The sequence below is a fragment of the Medicago truncatula genome, chromosome 4, assembly GCF_003473485.1.
Source record: "Medicago truncatula cultivar Jemalong A17 chromosome 4, MtrunA17r5.0-ANR, whole genome shotgun sequence".
Lineage (NCBI taxonomy): Eukaryota > Viridiplantae > Streptophyta > Magnoliopsida > Fabales > Fabaceae > Medicago > Medicago truncatula.
The window spans coordinates 13,067,962-13,091,138 of record NC_053045.1 but is presented as its reverse complement, the minus strand read 5'-3'; the positions used below and the strand labels follow the sequence as shown (position 1 = coordinate 13,091,138).

At 34.1% G+C, this 23,177-nt stretch overlaps 3 protein-coding genes across 3 annotated transcripts; all 3 read right to left on the bottom strand.

Annotated features, from left to right (window-relative positions):
• Positions 1 to 3,361: 3,361 nt before the first annotated feature.
• On the bottom strand, positions 3,362 to 6,697 carry LOC25491818 (monooxygenase 1). The gene is made up of 6 exons (XM_024780459.2): positions 6,618 to 6,697; positions 6,382 to 6,528; positions 5,975 to 6,025; positions 5,707 to 5,878; positions 4,520 to 4,754; positions 3,362 to 3,906 (listed from the first exon to the last, which is right to left on the bottom strand). Exons 1-6 carry the CDS (start codon positions 6,695 to 6,697, stop codon positions 3,362 to 3,364), a joined length of 1,230 nt encoding a protein of 409 aa, XP_024636227.2.
• Positions 6,698 to 10,872: 4,175 nt separating this feature from the next.
• LOC120580012 (monooxygenase 1) lies at positions 10,873 to 12,308 on the bottom strand. The gene is made up of 2 exons (XM_039832876.1): positions 12,086 to 12,308; positions 10,873 to 11,518 (listed from the first exon to the last, which is right to left on the bottom strand). Exons 1-2 carry the CDS (start codon positions 12,276 to 12,278, stop codon positions 10,974 to 10,976), a joined length of 738 nt encoding a protein of 245 aa, XP_039688810.1. The 5' UTR covers positions 12,279 to 12,308; the 3' UTR covers positions 10,873 to 10,973.
• Positions 12,309 to 16,047: 3,739 nt separating this feature from the next.
• LOC11435230 (protein ORANGE, chloroplastic) lies at positions 16,048 to 20,933 on the bottom strand. Its single transcript, XM_003605621.4, has 8 exons — positions 20,575 to 20,933; positions 20,376 to 20,490; positions 18,994 to 19,110; positions 18,807 to 18,893; positions 17,850 to 17,926; positions 17,485 to 17,612; positions 17,087 to 17,223; positions 16,048 to 16,391 (listed from the first exon to the last, which is right to left on the bottom strand). The coding sequence occupies exons 1-8, from the start codon at positions 20,772 to 20,774 to the stop codon at positions 16,314 to 16,316; spliced, it is 939 nt and encodes a 312-aa protein (XP_003605669.2). The 5' UTR covers positions 20,775 to 20,933; the 3' UTR covers positions 16,048 to 16,313.
• Positions 20,934 to 23,177: the final 2,244 nt, after the last annotated feature.

Here is a 23,177-nt window from a genome sequence, read left to right as displayed (position 1 = left end):
TCTCCATCGTTTATTTTTGGAAGTGTTGTTTCGGCGACTTCTTCCTTTTGTTAACCTTGCCTTTGGCGGGTTTGTTTGTCTTCCAAACTTAAACCTCTTAAATACCAAGACTTTCCTTGCCAAAATCCCTCATATGTAACCTTTTAACCATACTGCACTTTACTTCTGCCACACGGTACCTAGAGTAATATTTCTTCTATCTACTTCATTTATCCGTTAAAAGGTGCTGAAATAATTAAGCTATTGACGAAGTTTGTAATTCGAATAAGTAAAAACTACCACTGTGCTACTCTCTTCCTTTTTCTATTAAATTGTGACTAAGTTGCCTATTTTATTGTTCACCTAAAGCAAAGTTGACCATCCACATAATATATATATACATAATCTATAGTTCATATACACCGAAAACATATGTGAAAGTGGAGATAACATCATAAAGTGACGTGTAGCATTTATGCTCCGAGAGGAACATATGATAATCAAACCAAGCGAGTGCTATGAATTAATTGAGGAAATATAGAACCTGGATGGTTTTCTTTAATATGCATATATGTACCAGAAAAATAGTTGGAAGATATATGATATCGATTAAAGATAAAATATGAAGTCCTGAGTTGTTACTAATTACTTTTGAAATGTTTGAAGACATATATCAGCCCTATACATAAAAGATCAGGAATATAGAACCTTGTCATTAATTTTCTTTTGAATGGTGCCGCTTCGGTCCTCGCTGCTTTGAGCATTTATCCGGGTTCATTCCTCATGATTGTATATGATATCTGCCTGTTCATAAGGAGGACTATGATGGTGACGATTTGAGCTCCTGATAACCGGGTTGATGTAGGTGAGAAATTGAGTTCGTTTGTTGAATCTTGAGGCCCTGAAAATTACTTAGGAAGTACAATACCCTTGCTGTAGTAGTAGTAATAGAATCAAGGATGAAAGTCCAATCTATTGTCTCCAGAATATTAATTATCACCCTATCACAGTGCATATATCCACCGAAAAACCAATGCAGATATGAAAACTAGTAATAAATTAAATACTGGGTATAGGATAGCCAAATTATATACATATCGCACAAACGACGAACAAAAAGTATTGTAATGAAAACTAATGGCCGACTCGGTTTAACAAAAGGATCAACGGAGAATAACAGAGTTAGAAAGGTACCACCTGACACGATATCATGACTTCTGCGATGTTTAGGTGGTCATACGTCTAGGCTGCCTATCTTCCTCGGCGGTGTTGGCGAAGTTCGGAATATTGCCTTAGCTGCTTCTGCATATGTGTGCATGCTGTCTATGTAAGTTGTTAGTTATCATCCATATTACCAAAAAATATTATCTATAGTATGTGGACACCCAAAAATTGTTCATTAAAACACAAATTGAAAACAATATTTAAATCGTAACAAATTTGATCCAACTTAGGGCAAGTCTATGTGGTACATATCCAACCCACGTGATCTTTATTTAACCATCAGCCGTATATTATTTTCCTTAAGAGTGTCACCTGTCAAGTTTCTTTGCAGAAGAAAGGTTAGGAGTAAATCTCGATAAATAATAGAAGAGACAACAAGAACTAATTACTTTTCAAAATTGATTGTGCAAGATAAATATAAGGAGTATAAATCATTTGATCGGTGGAAAATCGCATTTTGGCGTCGTATATGCCTTTACACCAAAAAACGTCCCAGCCGTATCAAAGTCACAAAAACAAAAAACGAGAGAGAAGAGAGAAATCAGAATATACTAAGGTCAGAGATGGATGATTGTCATCACTCTCGGGCGATGGTGCAATTCAGGGAATAGGGTTTGTGTTTTCTGAACTGCAATTGAGAGGTGTGGCCCGGGTTAGTTTTACTTTTACCGGTTCCCACAGACGGCGCCAACTGTACTTTTGATTTTTGAAAAAGTACAGTAAGGGATTCTAGGGTTAAGAATTGTATTCTAGGGGGTTTCAGAATTGATCTGATTATTGAATGCCTTGAGAGTGTTCTCAAGGGTTGAATTTATAGCTCCTTGGGCTTGTTTTAGCGTGACTTGAGCTCCAAGGAAGCTGGGCTTTTGGTCTTTTTAGTCGGTTTAAGGCGGCGTCTTAGGAAGGACGCGCCTGGGCCTCTGGAGCCCATCTGGAGGGCGTCTAAGCCTTTCTAAAGGGCTTTTAAGCCTTTAGGAATATTATGACCGTTCACAACATTTATAAGATTGGAATGAGCAAGAGTTTTTTTTCTTTGGGTTAATATATGTTTACCCCTGTAATATTGGCGAATTCTGGTTTACCTTCCTGTCAAAAATAATTAGATTGGAATCTTAATATGAAGATTCTTTTGTTTTAGACCGTCACACCATATATGACTGTGTAGAATTGCTGATGTGGCATGTTGTGTCAACATGTGTTGATTATGTGGCACGTTTACTGTGTAACTAATTATGTTTTTAATTTTTTTTCTTCCTACATATATAAATGAATATACATGTAAGCATTTGTATATTAAAAAAAACAAGAATAAACAGAAAAAGAAATTAAATTAAAAAGAGATCGTGTGTTTTCCATCTTTCTGTATATGATCAGTTCATCTTCTCATCTTTTCTCCTTCTGTGTTCCATCTTGTTTCTTAATTAAATTGCAAACCAATTAATTTATGTTCTCTCTATCCCTTTTATGTTATGTCTTATGAAGCACGGACACTCCTCGGATAAGGTGTGTTCCCGTGCCACACACGTGTCATGTCCGACACCGACACTGACATATATAATTACACTGAATTGTGTCTGCTTGTCGATGTACGTATCGTGTCTGGTGTCCGTGTCCGTATCCGTGATTTATTTGTTCTCACTATCGCCTCTCTATGATTCCAAAGCAGATCTCTACTCTTCTAATTTTCCTCTGATTCCAAACCTATTTCGTTCATGGATCTTGATTTCGGTGTTATTGCCCATAAAAAAGACGGTGTTGTTCTTATCAGTAACTTCAATTCTTTTGTTCCAGATCTGAGCAAAACCCACACAAAACAAGATCTGTATTAACCCTTTTTCTTTTTTACACTAAACCAAGAAAGAGTGTTAAACTCTCACATTAATGTTGATTGAAACATTTCTATAACTCTCACATTAATTTCTAACCATAATCTAATGACACAACAGCCTCAAAGCACGCTTAATTACATATAATTAACACCCTCAAAATCATCATTTAGCAAGGTCACAAAACTAATCACATTTCACATTGCCTTTAAAAAATAATATCACATTTCACATTAGGGCAGAATGTCACACTTAGCAAAAATACATATACAAGCATAACATATAATGAGGTTTTACATTACCTATGTGGCACAAGATTATAATTTCAAAAATCATATGTAATTTAGATTTTCCTCTTCATGTAGAGTTCCACAATTATAGCGTAAATGACAATTTGGGTCTCTAAATAGAACAAACATGATTGCTATGACTACAAATCTTACTATCCTTGACTTTGCATCAAGCTTCTTCCCAACAAGATAAGTATTTAAAGAGAGCCAAAAAATTCTCATCCTCCTCTCTTTCACGTACTTATCAAATGCTTCCTCTACAGTACTTCGCGCCATTATGCCGTTTGTTGTATTATGCATCTTTTGTGCTAGACATCTAGCAAGAACAATTGCATCTTCAATGGATGCTGAGCCACCTTGTGCAATGAATGGACCAGTGGCATGCATTGCATCACCAGCAACTACCATTGTTCCTTTACTGAATTTGTTAAGAAGCAAATCCCATGGTGGACGGTACTTCAAGTCAGTGAGATGCAAAGAGTTCAGCTTGCAATTGCTTATCATATCCATCGCATGTATCGGAAAACCCTCCATCGACTCCATTAATGATTGTCGTATAAGAGCTGGATCTTTTGAAATTATTGAATCTGCTTTTGTAGGTTAAAAGTGAGTTCTCAATTTAAAATACTCAATAAGAGTTTTTTTTTTTGTTGTGGTGGCTGAGGTTTGAACCCCGGAACTTGCATATATTATGCATTGTCCGTACCAACTGAGCTAAGCTCACGAGGACTCAATCAGAGTTTATTAACTACGCAATTACAATTTTATTTCTTGAAGTACTTTAAGTAAGCAACTCGGTGAAATGAGAAATGCCAAAAGAGTTTTGATAAAGAGTTGTACTGAGCTAAAAAATAACCTAATCCACTAATTTACCACTTTACTAATACTAATTTTTGTCGATTAAAAAGAAAATTATTATAGTTCATTTACATTATATATAACTAATATATACTGCTAAAAAAGTTTAAATAGTCTGGTAAACATGAATTTTATCTTTAATTTTGACCGAGTCTTTGAGCTGTCAAAATTAAAAATCGTTTTAAGTTTTTGTTTATAATTAGGGTTTAAGGTTTAGGGTTTAGGGTTTAGTCGTCAATTCAATTTTTTCTAGTGTAATATAGTTTAGTGTTTAGGGTTTATGATTAAACAAATTTACATAGAGATTGTACTATTTCAAGGGGAGTTTAAGAAATTAACGACCTTGAGCAGTGTTGAGTCTTGTTACAAACCAGTAGACAAGCTTGTCAGTCATTGGCATCATTCCAAGCTGGACTTGACCTCTGCTCATCATAGCAAACTCACTAGGAAATTGATGACCATTTGGATACTCTGTGAAACCTCGAGCAGCACATGTAGAGAAACGCAAGAGCTTTGTTTCGTGTAGTCCAACCATATTTGCAATGGTGGAATTCACACCATCACATCCAATAACAACCTGATATTTACCAGCAAACTACATGTGCTTAGTTGTTGTATTTGCTGTCACATTATTTACTTGTTATAAATTGTAACAAGCATTTTCAATGGGCCACTTAAATTTTCTCACTTGGTTGAAAAAAGCCATTAAAAATTACGACTCGATCGGAATTTACACACAAAAACAGTAGATCGAGAGCAAAAAATTAAGGGGACTATTAAGCAATTTAAAAAAAAAAAAAAAAAAAAAAAAAAAAAAAAAAACACTTTCTAGATGAAGCTTTTATGAGAACTCTCAAATTGGGTCACACGCCCTAGCCCAGCATACCACATTAGAAAGAAAAAAAAACGGGGGTTGATTGTTTCTCTTTTGGCCCTCCCAAAAATGCGTAAACCATTCAGAAGATAACTTCATAACGGCATTTTTTGTATTTTAAAAGGCTTAGAGAGATAACTTTTAATGGTTGTTTTTTCAGGAATAAGGGTAAATTGGGATAGGGCCCGGTTAGCACAAACTAGGATAGTTAACAAGTATGTAGTGAAGGTTGCTTTATATGATTGTAACTCAATCACAAAATCTTACGGATGTTACAACCCAATTGTTTTTTTGGATCAAAGCCTTACTCCCGATCAACTTATTTCAGAGGTTGACCAATCTGAGAGACCTAAAGAGCAATCATCGTAAGTAATTTATATATTTTTCAAAAAATTGCATAAAAGATCCATTGCCTAATGTTCATCCATGGGATCCGACCAAAATTGACAGGTCTACTTTCATTTTTGACTATTTCTTTTTTCACCTACTGATTTCTTGCACGCGCTAGAAATTTTGAATTATATAATCCAAAAACGTAAAACACTTGAGAAAAACTTCTATAACACTCCATTTTTTCGGATTTTATAATCTGAATAGAGCATACGAGAAGATTGAAAGGCGAAAAAGTAACAGTCTTATTTTCTACAAGACATACCTTGGCTTGAAGAATACTTCCATTACTAAGCACAAGCTGTCGATATTGTGTGATTGGATCTAATTCTATGGAAACTACTTGACAGCCAGTACGTATAGTTTCCATTGGCAAACAATTGGCCATGGCTTTGATCAAATCAGTGCGTTTTAAGCACCTAAATTCTTTATAAATCCTGTTTAACAAGCAAGATTAACTATTATTAACTATGTGATGTTACAAACATGATGTCCATTCTATACAGAGAGATTGTGTTCTGCCAATTACTCACCCAAATGGTACTTCCTTTGGCTCATCCTCGCCAAGAGATATGAATTTTCCCCTAAATATAAGATAATGATGTTATTGATGGTGAAGAATAAGTGCATTTTTATGAGAAAAATGTCATGTGTTAGGTAGGGTTGGTCCGAAGATTTTTGGTGTCCTGAACAAAACAATAAAATTGTGCTCTTTTAATTATTCCAATAGTTTTCTTCTTACATTTTTTGTTGCAAAATATTCATTTATAATCGAAGTTTTTTAAAAAAATATTCTCAATATAATTAATCAAACCGAATTAAAAAGATATATATCTATATTATACTAACTACTAAGTAAAAAGTAATAATTTTCATGCCCCTAAAATAATGGTGTCATGGGCTACCGCCTCTCCTGCTCAATATAATTAATCATGATTACCCTTGTATTTGAATAGCAGTTTCTCTAAGTATTGAACCAACACCAAGCTGATCAAGTGCATGCCATCCATTAGCTTGCACAATTATAGCTGCACCTGTAGCTCTCAACTCCTCTGATCTTTCTAACACCAAACTCTTTATTCTCTTCCTGCAAAGTTAGTGAAAATGTAATCTTATCTTATAATATCATATCAAAGTTTTATATATAAATAAATTTGGCTTGCATAATAATAAAACCTATGAAGTGCTAGGGCTGTTGCAAGGCCACATATACCACCTCCAACAATCACGATCTCATTTTCTTCGCTTCTCTTCATATTCTTGATATCAAGAAAATCAAATATTTGTGTATGCAAAAATCCCAATCTTTATGAATTGTTACCAGTACCAAGACAATATTTGCATCTTTTTTGTTCCTTGTTTTACATTGTTTATCTCAATGACCATTAATGCAGAGATTACTCCAACAGTTCCACCGGAGAATGACGCCACTATAGGATCAACATGACTATAATATCCAACATAATAGTTATTATTAGAAAGTCAGAACTATAAATAGAATAAGTAAATTTTGAGACCACAGGACTATAATTTTACATTGCTTCCTCCTCTACGAAGAAATAGTAAATAGGTGACGATAAATCAGGAAGAGACTTCTAATTGTTCAAGTATAATTGTAAGAGACTTCTAATTGTTGAAGCACAATTGTAAAAGACTTTTAATTACTCAATCACAATTGCAAGAGATTTCTCTGCTCTAGGACTCTCTACCTAAAGACTTATGTGTAATACTCTCACACCCCACATGCAATACTCAATGATAAGTCAACAGATAAATAAAAGGTTGAAGGTGATACGCTTTCAGTAATCCAAAAAAAACATGCATAATTCATTAATTAATTATAAAACAGTAGCAGCGGATTCATAAAGTAAAACAAGATAACACCAATATCTCAACATCTCAAGGTACATCATCATACACATCAACGTTTCTCAAAAATAAACTATAAAAGAAAATAAACGAAATCCCGACGAAATCTTAAATCAGAGCCTACAACTAGACTCCAAAAGCAAGCATAAAAGCGAGGGACTCTATATGCATGTGGTACCATTTTTGGATGTCGGAGTTCTATTGCCGATCGTCACTCATCATAACTTAACATCATCACTTGGACTTGACCATAAATGCATGCATATGACTCAACAATGCATATATTCATACACTATAACACACATCATCAACATCGTCACTTTATACATATATATTTTCATCGTCACCAGTCAACATCATCATTTTTCATCACAACTTTATATATGTATATTCATCATCACACATCATCATCATCATCAAATCATCATCATAATCATGATTTCATTTAGCACAATTAGTATTTGAAACAATTAATCGTTTACGCTTAGTTAATCCAATTTCAAGTTTGCATGCCGTAGCCAAGCTTCAATAGCATGATAACTCGTCTTCACATAGTAATTACCACACTTAGAGTGCACCCACATAATAAAGTCCTGATTCTCCTTTTGGATAAGGGAGATTTGCAGAATTTGAGCCCCTTCAAAAGGATGGAAAGTGTTATCAACAAGATCTTGGTTCCAATAGGGAGGATTTCCAACCAAAAGGTCCTTAACCAAGGAGGCATTTTGGTCCCCAATATCTTGAGTTAAGATTTTGAAACCATTTTGGTAAGGCAACCACCTATCTTCCCAAATCCTAATATTATGACCATTGCCTACTTTCCAACAACAACCCTTATTAAGCACCCAGATAGAGTGATGCAAACTTCTCTAAGCATAACTAGGATAAGAGCCCACAGATGCCTTCAACACATCTGTTTCAGGAAAATACTCTACTTATCACTTTATTACTTGGTTAATGATTTGGTACACTTGCCTAATCCGACCATGAAGTTTTTGGTGCCGTTTCTGGGGATTATCGATATTTTCGACTAAACAATTTAAATTACTTATTTTCTATCTTTATTTTTCTGTCATTTAAATGTCTGCCATTTATTTATCCTCAATTTATTTTTCTATAAAAAAAAACGGTATAGCAATCATAATAATTATTATTATTTACTGTCACTTCTAGAACAGTGCTACTTGGGTATTTTTTGTTTATAATTGTTTCATAAAACTATTCATGGAAAAATTTGCAGCAAACCAATTCAATCATTACAACAATACATACCCTATGGAGTGCTATGAACTCAATCCTTACGCCTGAGGGTATAAATGGAGTACCCCAACCGGTTCATACAAGCTTCTAGACGCTATGCATTTCCCTTTAGAAAACTCTTTCCTAACTTTTATGAAAGAAATGCAACGCAGAAGCCAAACTAGAAAGAGATTGATCTTAATTTTCAAAATAGAATCTCGAACGTAGAAGCCAAACTAAATAACATTCGAGAAATGTTCAATGCAAATAGAAATATATGTCATACTGGTGAAAGTTTGAGAGCATCATTGGTAGCCTTAAGTATGCCATTGATTGAACTAGAACCAACATTGGTGTAGGTCGTGGGAATGTTGCAGAGGTTTGTCAGTAGACCTAGTAATGAGCATTGGCAAGCTATTGATATGGTCTTAAGACTCATATATAGAATCATGAACCTTGGATTACATTATCAAAAATTTATCTTGTCCTGTAAGGATACACATATGCAGATTGGAACACCTTATCAGATGATTCCAAAGCGACCAGTGAAGACATATATAATATCGCTGGAGGAGTTGCTTCTTACAAAATCTAAGAAAACAAAATATAAGAGTACTAGTCCCTTTAGCCGCTGTTCATAACTCGATAGTACTCCAAATGGATGTGAAAATTGCCTTTTTAAATGGTGAACTAGAAGAAGAAATCTATATGAAACAACGTGAAATTTTTGCGATTCATGGACAAGAAAACAAGGTATGTAAGTTAGATAATTCTCTGTGAGGTCTAAAATAAACTCTTAAGGAATCACATGGAAAATTTGACATTCTAATGCTATCGAATGAGTATAAAGTGAATGAAAGTGACAAATGTATTTACCACAAACATGGAAATAATATTTGCATGATCATATGTCTCTATGAAGCCGACTTGCTCATATTTGGTTTAAAGATTCATGTTATGAATTATGTGAAATCATTGTTTATCAACAACATTGATAAGAAAGACCTAGAAGTTGAAGTAATTTTTGTTTTCAAGATTACTAGATTAGAAAAGAGAACTTTTTTGATGAATCTCACAAAGTTGAGAATTTCTTAAGGAAATGTAATTATTTGACTGTAAACTTGCATCCACGCCTTACGATCCAAATGTGAAACTTTTCAAGAACACTTGAGATGGTGTTAGACAAAGAGAATATGCGAGCATCATTGGCAATCTTTAGGTATGCTATTGAGTGTATTAGACTTGACGTTGGCCACGTCATGAGACTCCTATTCAAGTTTACTAATAGACTGATGAGAAGCATTGTCATGCTATTGGAAGAGTCATAAGGTGCCTTAAGAAGATTATGACTCTAGAATTACGGTATAAGAAGTATTATATTGTATTTGAATGGTACAAGATACAAATGAAAAGTATCCTATCGTACTTGAATGGTACAAGATACAAAATAGAACATCCTTCAGAAGAGTCTTAAAGCGACCAGTGACTGCACATTGAGAATCACTAGAGGAGTTGTTTGTTAAAAGAAATGATATTATCCAGTCCACTATGGAATGAATCTAAGATGAAAACACTAGAGAAAACTAGTGAAGAAGCAAGTTGATAAGATGCTTGCTAGTTGAGAACCCTTAGTGGATAAAATTGTTGCCATAAGTGTTAATTCATTGTGATAGTAGTGCAGCTATTACAAAAATTGAGAATCGTTAATACAATGGAAATAGACGATAAGTAAGGTACGAGCACATAAAGGATTAGAGAGCTAGCTACTCTCAGAAGGAACGGTTAAAGTAGATTATGTACGTACTAATGATGACTTAGTTTATCCTTTGACGAAAGGAATAACTAGAAAGAAAGTCCTAAACACATCCAGTAGGATGGGACTAATGCCCAAAGGTCACAAGTGATGGTAACTCGACCTACATGACTAGAGATCCCAAGAAATAGGTTCAATGGGTAATAAGAAGTCACAAGTGATAGAACATGCTATGATAAAAGTAAGAAAGCATGATTCATGCAGTGACAGAAGGACCAAATTGACGGTCGTGATTTAATTGGCTAACGGAGAGTAACTTATGGGACCATTTTGTTACATTAATAACTTATGGGACCATCCAGAAGCCCTAGCTCAACTGAAAAAATGTCGAAATAGTTAGGCCAGATGCCATGACCAGGGTTCGAACCCCGATACCTCCACTTGTGTGTGTGAGTTTATAATGGCTTTGCCATTTCATCTATCTACCAAAAAAAAAAAAAAACTTATGGGACCAAATTGTAACCTACAAATAACTTAAAGGACCAAATCATTAATTAAGCCAAAAAAAATATCACATTATGGCAGGATGTCACACTTAGCACAATACATATACAAGCATAACATATAATGAGGTTTTACATACCTATATGCCACAAGATTATTATTTCAAATCATATGTAATTTAAACTTTCCTCTTCATGTAGAGTTCCACAATTATAGTGTGAATGACAGTCTGGGTCTCTAAATAGAACAAGAATGATTACCATGAATAAAAATCTTACTATCCATGATTTTGTATCAAGCTTCTTCCCAACAAGATAAGTATTTAAAGAGAGCCAAAAAATTCTCATCTTCCTCTCTTTCACGTACTTATCAAATGCTTCCTCGACAGTACTTCGCGCCATTATGCCGTTTGTTGTATTATGCATCTTTTGTGCTAGACATCTAGCAAGAACAATTGCATCTTCAATGGAGGCTGAGCCACCTTGTGCAATGAATGGACCAGTGGCATGCATTGCATCACCAGCAACTACCATTGTTCCTTTACTGAATTTGTTAAGAAGCAAATCCCATGGTGGACGGTACTTCAAGTCAGTGAGATGCAAAGAGTTCAGCTTGCAATTTCGTATCATATCCATCGCATGTATCGGAAAACCCTCCATCGACTCCATTAATGATTGTCGTATAAGAGTTGGATCTTTTGAAATTATTGAATCTGCTTTGGTAGGTTGAAAGTGAATTCTCAATTTAAAATATTCAATAAGAGTTTATTAACTACGCAATTAGCATAACATATTTCAAATACATGTATTTAATCACATTTTACCATCTCCATTTTACAATTTTATTTCTTGAAGTACTTTAAGTAAGCAACTCAGAGAAATGAGAGATGCCAAAAGAGTTTTGATAAAGAGTTGTACTTACCTAAAAAAATAACCTAATCCACTAATTTTTTTTGGTGTAACCTAATCCCCTAATTTACCACTATACTTTTACTATTTTTTGTTGATAAAAAGCAAATTATTTTTTATAGTTTCATTTGCATTATATATAACTAATATATACTACTAAAAAAGTTTAAATAGTGACGTAAACATATCAATTTTATCTTTAACTTTGACTGAAACATCAAGCTATATAAGAATTGTTTCAAGTTTTTGTCTCTAATTATCGTTGTCATTTCACATTTTTCTAGTGTAATATGGTTTAGTGTTTAGGGTTTACGATTAAACAAATTGATAGAGATTGTACTTTTGCAAGGGGAGTTTAAGAAATTAATGACCTTGAGCAGTGTTGAGCCTTGTTACAAACCAGTAAACAAGCTTGTCAGTCATTGGGATCCTTCCAAGCTGGACTTGACCTCTGCTTATCATAGCAAACTCATTAGGAAATTGATGACCATTTGGATACTTTGTGAAACCTCGAGCAACGCATGTAGAGAAATGCAAGAGCTTTGTTTGGTGTAGTGTAACCATATTTGCAATGGTGGAATTCACACCATCACATCCAATAACAACCTAATATTTACCAAGAAACGTACATGTGCTTAATTGTAGTCTTTGAAGGCACAATGATTTACTTGTTATAGATTTTAACAAGCATTTTCAAAACCTAACAAAAAAAGAGATGGTTGCTCAATAGGACCCTCAAAATTGTCACTTGGTTGAAAAAGCTGATCGGAAATTACGACTAGATCAGGAGCGAAACTGAGGGGTCTATTAAGCAACTTAAAAAGGAACATTTTAAATGGAACTATTCTTAAGGGGCCCATTGGTATCAATAGGCCACAAATTTGTTTCCTTGGTCTAGCCTAAAACTCATTGAATCCCGTCAGGGTAAACTCGGATATTTAACAAGTACGTGATGAATGTTGCTTTATACGCCTCTCACATTGGTCAAAGCCCCATGGAGCTATCAGATCGTAACTCTCAACCACACAAAATCTATTGGAAGTTACAGTCTGAATGTTGTTTTTTCGATCAGTGTGTAACTCTCAATCGACTTATTTCAGAGGTTAGGCAATCTGAAAGGCTCTAGAGCAATCACATAATGTTAATTTAAATTATTATTTTTCAAAAAATTGCATAGTAAGGCCCTTGCCTAATGGTTAAGTTATTTTCAAAGCTCGAACCAACTCAAAAGCGGGCCAATCCATGACACCGGGCCATAATTGATAGTTCTACTTTCTTTTTTAACTGTTTATTTTTCCACCCTACAGATTTCTTGCATGTTCTACAAATTTCAGATTATATAATCCAAAAAGCATAAAATACATTAAAAAAAAAAACCTCCATTTTTTAGAATATAGATAATTTGAATAAGGTGTGTAAGAAGGTTGGAGCATGGGAAAAGAAACAGTCTTCCTTTTTACCTAACATACCTTGGCTTGAAGGATACTTCCATTACTAAGCACAAGCTGTGAATATTGTGTGATTGGATCTAATTCTATGGAAACTACTTGACAGCCAGTACGTATAGTTTCCATTGGCAAACAATTGGCCATGGCTTTGATCAAATCAGTGCGTTTTAAGCACCTAAATTCTCGATAAATCCTGTTTAACAAGCAAGATTAACTATTATTAACTATGAGATGTTACAAACATGATGTCCATTCTATACAGAGAGATTGTGTTCTGCCAATTACTCACCCAAATGGTACTTCCTTTGGCCCATCATCGCCAAGAGATATGAATTTTCCCCTAAATATAAGATAGATGATGATGTTATTGAAATTTATTTATCACTAACCAACTAGTAGTGTTTATGCATTGTAAAAATACATTTTCTTAAATTTTGTTTAATAATTTTTTTGGGCGATCATAAAGAAGAGAATGACATGCATGTGCCAATTGTACTCCCATACTATTTAGATTAAGAAGCATAAATATGCTGACTCAACTAATTCTAGAAACTAATATGACTCACCACATTTATGCTTCTTAATTTAAATATCCTATCAAATGACATGTGATAGGTTGGTGTCACAAGCTCGAACTTGCAACACTACTTGCAATACTTTTATATTAGCATATAGAAAATACACTTAGCATAAGTGCATAATAGAATTGTGCATAGATAGAGAAATTATTATCAATAATGGGTGTAAAAAATTGAAGAAGTCTCCTCCCTTTAATACTCTCTAAAAGAGTAATGACCTTAAGCACTTGTGCTTAGATTCTTCTTTCCTTTCTATTTTCTAATGCTATTTCATCTTTTCCATAAATTAACTATATAATAAGGGTATCCATTTGTACGGATTAGGATCTCTCCATTTATGTGTTTCTCCATTTCTTCAATTTAGAGAGATAAAGACACATAAAATTTTGAAAAAAGTAAAATATAATAAAATCTTAAAGAAAGTAAAATATAATTAATGATGATGGGACCCACTTAGTGGTAGGATCCACCATCTATTTTTTTTTGTCTATCTCTCTCCAACTTGCAAAACTCCATTTATTTTGCCAAATGGAGAGGATCTTCACCCGGGTACTCTTTTATTCTTCATCAATACAACTTCCAATTTGATTCATCTATCTCAAGTGATCACAATTTTGTTTATAGTAATACTCTTACAAATACATGTTTTCTCTCCGCATTTAGTGTGTGCAAATTTTGTCGCTAAAACGAAAAAAATAAATTTTTTAAAGGAAAAATTTGTGATCTTGTAGTGTATAAGTTGAGAATTTAATTTAATTTAGGTTACCGTGAGAAAAATAAATAAACATTACCCATGTATTTGAATAGCAGTTTCTCTAAGTATTGAACCAACACCAAGCTGATCAAGTGCATGCCATCCATTAGCTTGAACAATTATAGCTGCCCCTGTGGCTCGCAATTCCTCTGATTTTTCTAACACCAAACTCTTTATACTCTTCCTGCAAAGTTAATGAAAATATAATCTTATCTCATAAGATCATATCAAAGTTTTATATATAAATAAATTTTGATTGTTTATTTTCCCACCATATACGTTTCTCAGCGTGCATAATATAGTTCGGATTATAGAATCCGAACGGAATAAACACCTCATAAAAATCTCTAAAAATATGTTAAAATAATTCAGATGTTAAAATCTAAATAAGACGCGCGAGAAACTCATAGGTGAGTAAAGTAATGACCATAAATTTGACTTGCATAATAGAACCTATGAAGCGCTAGGGCTGTTGCAAGGCCACATATACCACCTCCAACAATCACGATCTCATTTTCTACACTTCCCTTCATATTCTTGATATCAAGAAAATGAAATATTTGTGTATGTTTCTAGTTACCTTTACAATACAAAAATCCTAATCTTGTATTGAATGTATTTATAAGAAATAAAAAAATTGATCTCAACAACTACTCGTGTATACTTTGCATGATCTTGGAAATATGGAATAATAAAATATTATTTAACTTTTATAATTATTAAATGTCTATTTTGTTTGAGTTGTTAGAGCATACTTTACGTACAGGTAAATGAAGTAATCAAACAGTTGCTCACGAATACGTTGATTTGATCTATAAATGTAACAAACTATTCTTATATTTTTCTTGTCTTCAAATCGAACTTTAAATTATCATGGCTCATTTCTCCTCACAATTGAAGAGTAAAAATATCTTCACGATGCATAGAGGTTAGTAAAATTATTTCCAGAAAAAATTAATGTATGAAAATAACATTTTCATATTTGGTAAAAGCTTAAGATTTTCACAATACTTCAATTCAAGAGAGCTGGTCTAGAATGTGATGCTATGAAATTTTTAAGGTTCTAGGTTTAAATCAACCATACAAATGAAAAGAGTATGAAATGCTTCACCTAAGAGATATTCGATTAATACCAAAAAAAAGAAAAAAGAGAAAGAGACACATCCAAAATGCAATTTGAAAGGGGGTTCACAATATGGGGTGCTTAGATCCTACATTAACTGGCATATGATATTCAATGTGTGTTCAGTTATCTTTTAAGAATGAGTTTTCTAAGTGGTTGAATGTTGAAACCTGTGAAGTTACTTTTTGGATTAGGCGTGTCACAATGTCGGATATGTATCGTGTCCGGACACCGACCCATATGATTACATTGAATTATGCCATTTTTTCTCAAATTATTATCGATGTCGATGTGTCTGTGTCCACGTTGTATCCGAAGTCTCGTGTCTGTGTTTGAGTCTGTGTTTCATAGGTTAAAACCTGTTTTGTAAAATAGTAATCAGGTCCCTAATTTCCTGTGTTCATTCTTAAAAAGTAATCATGGAAATTTCTTGTTGCAACACATTCAATTCTCATAAATAAAGGAAACCATTCTGTTCCGAATGGTATCAAGATGGAACTGAGTCGGGGTATCATATCCGTCTCTCTGGGAATATGGATATTTCCAGATCTTTCGATCCTTATCTGCTTTCTTTTGCATATTACTATGTTTATACATATTTACAAAAATTCCATTATTCCACAACAGAAACATATACCAAACCCATCATACAATTTCAAATTGCCTACTTACAATATCTATAAGACTATTAAACATCTAATCAAAAGGATCAATTCGTGGATCATGTTCGCTTGCCATAGCCATTCCAGTGCAAAGACATGTTGGACACATGACCTGCAATCAGAATTCAATATCACAGTTGCAACATTATTCTCAAGCACAACAACCACAATTGCTACAAACGTGGAAGATAAGCAAACACATAGACGATTAACCTAGGTAGCCAGGCTAATTAGCCTATGTCTAGATAACATGCAAAAGTTTTAGAGTTACTAGTATCATCGTCAAGGGAACAATGTTGACGTGGCCAAACTGTACCCGAGTGATAGTAGGGCAGAGGTCTAAACAACAAAAAGGTTGAACCTTATGCGATTGTTCATCCAAAACTATGAAAAAAAATGGCCACTTTTTTAAATTCAATTCAGAATTATGGTGCAATTCTGATCCCATTAAATTGTAAACCATAATTCTTTTATTCATTTCTACTAGCTAAAATGGCATCCAACTTCCAAAATAAGGCCAACATGGCACCATAATTTCATAAAAGGGCAATTTTTCACGGTTTTGGACTGAAGATCACTAAAGGTTCAATGTTATTTTCGTTTTGAAAGATGAAGGATATTTTTATCTAAAAAAATTAAATGACTTGTTTGAACTTTAAATTAAGTTAAAGGACTTCTGGTGCAGATTTGCTATGTTAATGTCCTTAAAATGTGACATCAAGTATTACTTATCTATATTATGGCGGTATTTAAGTATAATTAGCGCAAAATTAGAAAGATATACAACAATACTTCTAAATGTCCAACCTTGCCAGATCCGGAGCAATTTGAACATCTCTCGGTTTTTGGTGGTGATAAAGGCTGATCTCCACCATTGAAAGAGGATACCGGTTCAATCAGGACAAGTGCTCCCGTGTTTGAACATCGAGCACATGCAAGATATCCTGACAAGCCAAATGTATGATAGAAATGTCAACTTTCTTGTAGTTAAATTCAACAGATGAAGTTTTAAAATCTTAAATTTATGTATTTCACAATATTTCAAAGCAATAGCCAGTTTTTGCTTTGCCATCTTCTCCTTAACAGTTGAAAGCAGTAACAATTTGCATTAAGAAAAGAAAAAGGAAGCCATAATGCTTCAGTTCCACCATTCAGAAATTTGATTCCTGAAATGCATATCTCCGAAGTGGTTTTTGAAGTCTTACCAGTACCAAGGCAGTATTTGCATCTTTTCTGTTCCTGTTGTTTTACATTATTTATCTCAACAACCATTAATGCAGAGATTACTCCAACAGCCCCACCGGAGAATGATGCCACGATAGGATCAACCTGACTACAATATCCAACATGATTTAGTTATTATTGGAAAGACAGAACAATAAATAGAATGCCCTGATATTCATTCCAAGAGTGAGATCTCACACCAATAGAATATCCCTCTAGAGACATAATTTGCAGCTTATATTATTGATAGAACAAAAAAATTTGACACCACATGACTATTGTTATACATTCTTTCCCATGCGAAGAATAGTAAATAGGTGACAATAAACCAGGAAATGGATGCTACCTCAACTGCATAGGCAGATGCATATTTTGAATAAAATCTGCATAAGATGTGCCACCTATTCCAAGCTTAAGCTCCAACTGAGAAATTAGACAAGTATGAGACGAGTTCGAATGATCGAAAATGCTTACTAAATGCCACAAAAGATGGATATAAAAAGTAAATGTGTACAATGTAGTACTCTTTTCGAGGTAGCATGATCAAAAAGAACGTATAATTAAAAACAAAAAATTACAGTATCCATCAATTTGCAGTACTTTGTAAGCCTTATCAATACGAATATTATCATTGCTAAGGATATAGTTAAGGAGAGTGCTTTTAGGTTAAGCAAAGATTACTGGCAATGCACCCAAAAGTAAAGGGATTGGCCAGCAACAGCAATAGCATAGGGCCTGCACAAACATTGAGCAATTCTGATTTTCGAGTAATTAGTGAATTATTGTAATTTTTGTCTCACGGTCCCTCTCTCTCTTCTCTTGTGTTGTCAATCATGAATAGTGGTTTGTTCAAGTTCTCCTACTCTTCAGTGCTATAGTGCCAATATAGCCTCTATTTGACAACGATTTGTTCAAATTCCGCTACACTACAGCTTATAATGCCGCGCCGCTATTTGACAACACTGCTCTCTCCTTGAAAAGTCTATTGTTATTTCATCAATGATTGAAATTCTTCTTTTTCTTTCTTACTGATAATAGCCATTAATGAAGTAGAATATGAAATGGTGCACTTTTTGCACCAGTACAAAAGGGTCGAACTCACATCGAGGATAACGTTTCATAAAGTAAAAGTAAATATAATCAATTGCTTCCGAGAAATTTAATCCAAAGAAAATTTCTAGTAAACTACACAATCTTGAAAACACAAAAAATAAGTTATATAATACTTGTACTTGATAATATGAGAAAAATCAAAAAGAAGACCGCCAGAAAATGCAACGTAAAACAGACAAATAAATCTTACACTCGGAGCAAGGAGACCACCAAAAAGAATTATCCCACTAATAAGAGAAAAACAGGTTGCGTAATACTGCCTGAGGTTTGCTGAAGTCTGCAGACAACACATGTAGTTGATTACCATTTGCCAAGCACTTCAAATTGAAAGCAAATTCTTTATACTCATAATTCAGAATCAGTCACATGAAACTTACCAAAGGAGGCAAGAATGGAATGAATGATGGGAAATTAGGAAGTTCATTCTCTTGCTCTTCTTTAAAAATTCCAAGTTCAGCATTTTTAATTCTTTGCTGAATTCTAAGCCTACGAACCTACAAAATAACAAGAGTATATTGTTGATAAGAAAAGGGCATCCTCTAGAGTAAATGCATGAAAGGTAATTTGAACTTTCAACATGATTTTTGTATTAAACTTGGGAAGTCAATGAAAAAGAAAAAGTGAATCAAAATAATGTTAATAATGGACAAAATCATTGTCAAAAAATCCATCTCAATTTTATGCATACATGAGCAGAGTAACCATAGGTAATAAAATCAAACTGCAGAACACTTTCTCGCAGAATTGTTCATTCTAAGATTTTCATTTTTTAATGAATCCTACAGGCAAAAGTGATCTTAACTAAAAATGTCAATTGTAATAGATGAAAGTCTAAAACCATAAACCCCCAGTGTGATTATATACAATTATACGGAAAAAAAGTCAATTGTAATTCTGGACTGAGCCAAGGCCAATTTGGATTGGATTCTCATGCCAAAATATCATATGACAGACAAAATATCCCTCCGTGAATCATTATCATATGATCATGATTAGACAACAATCCGCTTATAAAGGCAAGAATTGTGCGTCTTCTCAACGCACTCAAAGGGATCTTCCCTCCAATTCTTAGCTCTACTATATAAGGACCTCTCTCAATCCCTCGGGAGCAAGGTACACATCATTCTTACTACCTCACTCACCTAAATCTTCAACCGACTTGAGCATCAGAATGCTAGCAGGTACACCATCCCCGCCAGAGATCAATCGTCACCCTCCTACACTATGTTTCGTCATCACCAACCATCATTCAAGTTCCACTTTAGATCATTGGCATCTTACGTCGGAAACTTTCCTCGGTCAAATGAGTTTCCACTTCCCTTGCCACCAATCATTCCTTCATCTTCAATATTTTTTTTCAATATTCAATATTAAATTCATTTTTCTATGACTCACCAGAACTCATGTGAAACATGTTATTTTATTTTTTTCTTCGGATCTAACTTGATTAATTAAATTTTGCAATCACTAACATTATTTTGGTATACTTTTTTGTGTTAATTCACTAGTTCCTAGGCGAAGTGTCCCTAGTAATCCTGAGTTTTTTCCGGAGGTAAGTAAAATCTGTTAAAAATTGTTCCACTTAGGAATCGAACTTGTCTTTAAATGGAGTTCATTAACCATTCGAGACTAATCACTTGATTATCATTTTGGCCTATTGTTAATGTATACAATCCAGAACTAAAATGACTATTTACTAATTTTTTTAGCATTAGCATAACACCAAGTAGTTGTATGAAGAAGCATCAAGTATCATCACCTCTTCCATATGCAAAAAAATCTTATTCCTTCGACTCCGAATATTATCCTGAATTTCTTGAAGTTCCATCTTAGCAAAATCTTGTACAGTTTCAGGTCCTTCTATAATACAAAACCTGCGTTCAAAACAACAAAAAAATAACTCATTTTTAAAAGAGGAGGTGTATTTCATAAAAAGAGGGGTGTAGAAAGAAGAATACCCAGTAGCAGAGTTTTTATCAGTGGTATCAGAAGAATCAATAGAAGATGCAAAAGAAGAAGAGTCTGATTCAAATTCAAGTGCCATGACACGCCACCTCTTATTGAAACATTTTTTGTTATTTAGATGAATGAATCTTTTGTTATTGTTTAGTTGAAGACATGTTGTGGCCCCACCACCAACTACACCCAAACACAACATCTTCTTCTTTTTTCGACTCTCAACTTAAAAGATTGAAAAAAAGTTGAAATTAGATCGAAAATTTAGGTAGTTGTTGTTGATGGCAAGTTTGAGAATGGAGGTGTGAAAATGAACTGCACAAATTGGTGGGGTATTGTTTTAATCAAATGAAATGAAATGAAATGAATTAGATATATTATTTTTGGAAAGGGTATTTTTAGTGGAGTTAAGACGGTTGCCTTGGTTTTGATTCCATTGCTAAATGACAAAGTTTCACTAAAAAACAAGAAATGAAGTGGATTAAAAGATATATTGTGGTTGGATTTGTGGATGGCTCACACATTTTTGTCCTTTTTTTTCAATAATAAAAATTTGTTGGAAACTTGTACCAAAAAAAAAAAGTTTGTTGGAAACTTTTAGAATATTACTCACTTGTGTTTTGAGGATACATGATAGAAAAACTAAGTGAAAGTTTTGCATTGAAAAAAGAAAAATATTTGAATTTTTAAAAAGTTGAATAAATGGTTTTTAAGACATTTATTCTATTGAGGTTTTTTTTTGGCATATAGGCCTAAAGCACATGTTAATATTTTTTTTTAATTAAATTTTCAATATGCTTATATTTTTTTTTTTTAAGGTAAAGGAAATTGTAGCATCAGCTACAATCCCATAATATATTGAAAGAGAAAGCCAAAAGTACAAAAAGATACAGAAGGGGAACAAGAACCAAAACCTTCAAAAAGATTAGGAAACCCTAAAATTAGGTAAACCTAGCTGATTAGTAACTAAGTCTGCCATAATAATAGAAGGTGCTTGATTGAACCATACATGAGAAGCAATGGATAGGCCAAGATTTGCAAGAGAGTCAGCGCATTTGTTTCCTTCTCTATATATGTGGGAGACATGAAAATTCATGGAGGAAAGGAGGTGAAGACAGTTGCTCCATCTGTTTTGAAGATGCCAGGGAATAATTTTGGAAGACTTGAAGGCCAGGAAAACAAGTTGAGAATCGGTCTCTAACCAAAGAGAGAGCCAACCTTTATGATGGGCAATTTCAATAGCAAGCATTGCGCCAATGAGCTCAGAGCAGAGAGCTGAAGTAATACCAAGATTAACCGCAAAGCCACCAAGGAAAACTGAGTTTGAGTTTCTGAATAGGGCACTACAAGCAGCCTGACCTGGAGTTCCAAGAAAAGCACCATCAGAATTGCACTTCGTCCAATTAAGAATGGGAGGATTCCAGAGCACCTCCTTAATGATTTGAGGTTTGGGAGGTTTGATCATGACACTAAACTGCTTCAGGATAGTAAAGTCTGATATGGATGAAGAAGCAGTGAGGGAAGTTAAGTTACCAGACAAAGATGTTCCGGCAATTATTAAGTTGATGGCGGATCTGAAGTTGATTGATTTATCATTGAAGATTTTTTGGTTTCTACAGTACCAAATTGTGTGAAAAGAGTGAATGATAGCAGACAACATTACCAACTTACATTGAGGAGAAACTGCATTGTTGATGACGTCTAGAGGTTCACTGAGAGAAGAAAGATTAATGGTGCAATTGAACACTCCACTAAGCCAATTCCAAATCTGAGCAGCAAAGTTGCAATCTAGAAAAAGATGTGAAGAAGATTCTGATGATGAGTTGCAAAGACTACAAATAGATGGTATAGAGCATCCTCTCTTGATTAACTGATCATCCGTGGGCATTCTATCCAACAGGATTCTCCACATAAGTTGAGATTTTGATGGAGGGATGGCTTTGTTCCATATGAGTTTTGCCCAGCTAAAATTTTGAGAAGTGTTTGAGTTATGAAACAAATAGGCATCCTTGAAGGTTAAGTTGCCATCATGAGAGTTTGTCCAGATCTTTTTATCCTCCTTTTGATTAAAAGGAATAGTAATTAAGTTTAACTTCTGTTGAAGAGAAGGGAAAGCTTCCTTGATTACTTGAGGTACATTCCAATCATTATTATGAATGAAATGTGCCACTGAAGAGTGCAGAGAGCTATGAAGATGATCAGGAATATTGAACGTAGAAACAAAAGCTTCTCCACACCAAGAATCGCACCAAAAATTAATCTTTTCACCATTACCTAATTGCCATGAAGAATTGTTAAGAATGATAGGTAATTTATGTTTTGCGCTGCACCAAATAGAAGATGAGATATGATGAGATATCGGTTTGTTGTTCCTCAAAACCCTACTCCTGAGAAAAGTTGCCCATTGCAATTCAGATTGAGTGATTTCCCAACAAAGCTTGAGGTTACCTGCTTCGTTAATACTAGACAAGTTCCTGATACCAAGACCACCCTCTTTAGTAGGCTTGCAAACATTGTACCAAGAAACAGTGACCAATTTCTTTTGATAAATATCTCCACTCCAAAGAAAATTTCTAATCCATCTTTCCATATCCTTTATCAGTGA